The sequence below is a fragment of the Oryzias melastigma genome, unplaced genomic scaffold (assembly GCF_002922805.2).
Source record: "Oryzias melastigma strain HK-1 unplaced genomic scaffold, ASM292280v2 sc00280, whole genome shotgun sequence".
Taxonomy (NCBI): Eukaryota; Metazoa; Chordata; class Actinopteri; order Beloniformes; family Adrianichthyidae; genus Oryzias; species Oryzias melastigma.
Genome location: NW_023416903.1, coordinates 65,217 through 70,044, shown reverse-complemented (window position 1 = coordinate 70,044; position 4,828 = coordinate 65,217). Strand labels below are relative to the sequence as shown.

General features: G+C 40.4%; 1 protein-coding gene across 1 annotated transcript in view; it reads left to right on the top strand.

Annotated features, from left to right (window-relative positions):
- LOC112139349 (transmembrane protein 79) overlaps window positions 1–3,058 on the top strand; it is a 23,958-nt gene extending 20,900 nt beyond the window's left edge. The window contains exons 4-5 of the mRNA XM_024262098.2: window positions 2,317–2,548; window positions 2,620–3,058. Of these exons, the coding sequence (XP_024117866.1) occupies window positions 2,317–2,548; window positions 2,620–2,818 (431 nt within the window). The 3' untranslated portion in view covers window positions 2,819–3,058. The remainder of the gene's footprint in view (window positions 1–2,316; window positions 2,549–2,619) is intronic.
- The last annotated feature ends 1,770 nt before the right edge of the window (window positions 3,059–4,828 follow it).

Genomic DNA, 4,828 nt, shown 5'->3' with positions numbered 1-4,828 from the left:
TCGGACTTCAGGAGGGAGGACGTGCTGGGGGGAGGGGTCAACCACACATCCAAACTGTATGTTGGAGGAGACCAGGAGGAGACCAGGAGGAGATCAGGAGGAGATCAGGAGGAGATCAGGAGGAGGCCGTGCAGGAGGAGGACGTGCAGGAGGAGATCAGGAGGAGGCCGTGCAGGCCGTTTTGTTAAAAACATAACAAAAACAGGGTTTTATCATCTTAAAAACATTGCCAGACTCCGCCCATTCCTCTCTCTCTCCAGTACAGAGGTGCTGATGATGCTTTTATTTCCAGTAGACTAGATTACTGTAATGCCCTGCTCTCTGGTCTTCCCAGAAAAAGGATATCAAACCTTCAGCTATTACAAAACTCAGCCGCACGCGTGCTGACGAGGACCAGGGGGCGGGAACACATTACACCCATTTTAAAATCGCTGCATTGGCTCCCTGTGAAATTCAGAATTGATTTTAAAATTCTTTTATTGGTTTATAAATGTTTTTACAGTATTGGGCCCTCTTATTTATCTGATATGATTTTAAGGTATGAGCCCTCGAGGTCCTCTGGAACAGGCCTTTGGTTGTACCAAAAGTTAGAACTAAGACATACGGCGAGGCCTCATTCAGTTATTATGGGCCTCGCCTGTGGAACAGCCTCCCAGAATGCATCAGGGCCGCAGAGACTGTTCATGTTTTTAAAGGGAGGCTCAAGACCTTTTTAACCTGGCTTTTAGTTGATTTGATATTTTCTTTTATCCTCTACTTTTATGTACTTTTATGTATGTTTTTATGTTTTTTTTAACTTTTATTTTATTTATTTATTCATTTTAATCTATTTTACTCCTTTTACATTTTTAACTCCAGTGTCTTCCTCTGAGGGATCCTCCACATCAGTGATTGACCTTTCTCAGTGAACAGGGTCACTGCAGTGGGATCTCCCGGGTCTGGCTCTTTGCTCGGATCTGGGGGGTCCTGTGGTAGCGTACTCTATGAACTTGATTGGGGGGGTCACTGGTGTGGACAAGTCCCAAAAATATTGTTTCCTCACTGCAGTACCAAGCCAGATTTCTCGATTTATGCTTTACATCCTTTTAGTATTTATTTATTCATTCATTTATTTTTTTCTTTCATGGTGTGGCGATATGTCGATGTGTGTTTGTTTTTGTGCGTGTGTGTGGAAGGGTGGGGCTTGTGGGTATTATCTTTTGTTTTTAAAATGTTATATTTTTTTTTATGTTAAGCACTTTGAGTGAAATTCATTTTTTAAAAAAGTGCTATACAAATAAAGTTTGATTTGATTTGATTTGAAGTAAATATGAAATGCCTTCCTCCTAATTTAATGAAAAGATACATGAAAAGAAAAAGTAAATTTAATCTAAAAGGAGATGAAATATTTGTGAAACAGAATTCTGCTAAAAGAACGATGTGTATCAGTACATGGAGTTAATAAATCGAATACATTGAGCGTAGAAATTAAAAATGCTACAACGGTATCAAGTTTTAAAAACTACATTACAACAGTTTAATCAATGACTATAAAACAATCTAAAACAAATAACAATTACTCATTTCTCACTGGTTGATGTTGTAATTTTAAGATTTTGTTTTTTCTTTCCCAATCTTCTCTTATTGTTTACTGAATCGGCCGAATGTTTGTGTATCTGAATCTTTTTTTATTGATTGATTTATTGATTGTTAAAAGGGACCGACAAAATTTTTTCTTCTTTGTCCCCTTTTCATTTTTTTTCCTTCTCAATCCTGTTTAAGTTAATAACTCAAGTTATTTTGTATGTTTTTATTATTAAAATGAAATGAACCTTAAAAAAAAGGAACAAGGTACTGTTTCAAATAAAAACTAGGATGAAGATAAATACATTTGAAAATAAATTGAAGCCAGTGAAATTGTCTTCTAGCTGGTAATGAAAGCCGTTCGCAGTGATGAGCAGTACAGGGACACGCAGAGCAAAGCGTCACATAGTTGTAGATGACATTAAGAGAGTTCAAGCGGCCTTAAGAAGCGTTCTTATATGAAAGTTAAAGCAGTGACCTGATTGATACGGTGGAAAAATGGAAACATACTTTGTTTTTCTGCACAATTCATCAACATTTGGGCTAGTTTTCTTATCCATGTCTAGTTAAAACATTTGTCCTTTGAGAGTGTGCTCAAAGACCAGTTTCCGCAGCTCTTCCAGCTTCAGGGACTGTTCTGGATTCTGGCCTGCCTTCACATTGATCTGAGCTGAAACTTGAGACGTTAAAACCTTTTCTGAACCCTGCAGGTGTCGGCGTCTGTCTCACGCCTCTTTGTGACTCGTTTCCCAGGTTGGCTGGTTCTGGGTGCCAGTCGGCTCAAGTCGGGTTCTACCCAACCCTTGTTTGACGAGAACCTGAAGGAGGCGGAGTGTAAGGAAGTCACTGTGCACCAGCGCTTCATCACAGACTCCGCCTCCCTGTTCCTGATCCACTTCCTTCAGTTGGTTGTCATGGCAATGTACCTAACCCAGGAGCAGCTGAAGCTCATCCCACTGCTGACTATTGTTTTTGCCTTTGGACGGTGAGCGATCCAAACCATTGATGAATGATCTAAATGAACTGAAACCTCAACGCTTCATCTGTTTTTTCCAGTCTGGTCTACTGGGGGGCTGCAGCCTTTGGTAGCAGCATCCGAGGTTTTGGTTTTGGGCTGTCCTTCCTGCCAGGACTGGTCATGATGGCTGCAAACTTCTACTTCATCTTTGTGGTGGAGGCGGAGGGCTCTGTCTTCAGCGTTCAGGAGCCTCCAGCGCTGGCCCCGCCCCCTGGCAAACAGAGGTTCTGGGGCTGACTCCTGCCGAGTAACAGCACCGTGATGTTTTAACCATTCTGTTTGTTTAAAGGGTAGGGCAGCTTCCACTTTCTTCACATAAATAATCTTGTTTACGATTATTTGATCTAGTTATTCTTCTACTTGTTTTATAAGCTTTCAATTGCTTTTGTAAAAATGATTTTAGGATGCTAAAATATTTTAAAACTACATTTATTTTTATTTGGTAGTCTAAGTTTCACAATAAAACTGTAAAACCTACTTCATCTTTGATGTCAAATCATTTTGAAGAATGAGAGAAACTGTAGCCCTAAACCTGATGACAGCGCAGAAAGGTCACCAAGAATCTAACGAATCATTTAGATCTGTGTGGGTACAACGTCTGGCCCAGGTACTCCCAACACTCGCTGGGGCTCCGAAACACGCCGCGTGCAGCTCCTGTGGTGCTCCTTCTGAAAGTCCTGTCGTTCATCCTTTAGACAAAGTCTAAACCTGTAACACTTACAGAGCCACTCAAGTCAATATTTTACAAAGCAAAACCCAGCAGGAACCACAAAGGCCGACTTCATCCTTTAGAAAAATAAGATTTGTATTTAAATCAATGCTACCATCAGGATGAATAAAAAATAAATTCTTTTGTATGAATAAAACAGAAATATAAAGAGAAAATACCCTTTTAAAAAATATGAAACCGTTTATAACTTTTGACAGATTTTCACATGATTTTCTATCAAAATAAAAGACACCTTGTGTCAGAGTCAGCTCAGTGCTGTCAGTGTATCAGCAATGATTTAAAAAAATACCTTTTGTTTTAGATCTCTGCCAAAAACACACAAATCCAACTAAAAAAAATTATCTGAACCAATTGTAACTTACTTTATTTCTCAACCCCTAAAACACACTTAAATATTGTTGCATCTTCATATAAAAGACCGTCTAAACGTTGACTAGGGGCAACAGTTTTTATTCACATTCAACATGTCTCCGTACATCCAGACACACCAGCTCCTCAGCCAAACACATGACAGCTCGGTGAACCTTGCCTCCCCTCTGCTGGCCATAAACAGTACAGATTCCAGATACTATTGTTCAAAAATAGAAAATCTGTTTTATAATCCAGTTCGCCTTAATTCTGGTTGTGCTTTCTGACTTCCAGTTGATTTTCCGTGCTACACGGCGCACAAAAATCTTGTGTCTAAACTTTTTTCTTTAAGTATCGTAAGTTTTTCAAAACTTTTTTTTTCTTCAAACAGAGAGCCACAATGGAAGGGAAAAAGCAGCAGGTAGAAGACCCTGCTCTGCCCCGCCTTGATCACACACCTGTGATTCATTAGCAGCTCAACATGTGACATTCAAGGTCCCTCAGAAGCTGCATTTGTGATTTAAAAAATATCTATGAAAAAAATCAGAATTAAGTGTAGGTAATCATTGACTGTAAAAACACTGGACTTCTGGAGCCATGAGGTCCTCCATTGGAAATGCATTACTTCCTCTCCTCGTTAAAGTCGGCCGCCGCTTTCACCGTCACTTCCTGAAATGGCTATTCATATTGCAAACGTCTGCAACCCATCTTCAGCGATTGGTCTGAGTCATAGCTGAGTCATGAATCTACAGGAAGTACTGTCACCAATCAGGAGTGAGTTTATTGTGAGTCTCCGCCTCTTTCCACGCCTCGACCACGAGACCGCGGATGTAAACAGCTTCTACTTTAATCACGGCGGAGAATCGTACAAGTCATTGTTAAAGCCTTTGAGGGAGAACCATTCCAACATTTGATTCTGTCAGCGGTCCTTTGGGATTTACTTACATTTATTCCTTTTTGTCGAGATAAAAGGAGCATTTGGGTGACGCCGCTGGAGAACGCCCCCCCCCCCTCGTGCGCAAAGCAGCATTACTTCACATGCGCGGCCAGGTTACAGTCTGACCAGATGCACGTGAGAAGGGCGTTCAGCGGTATTTAAAATAAATAACCATCCTAACAAGTGAACAGCTGGATCTTTTTTCTGTTTAAAATACGACCAGGTCCTTTAA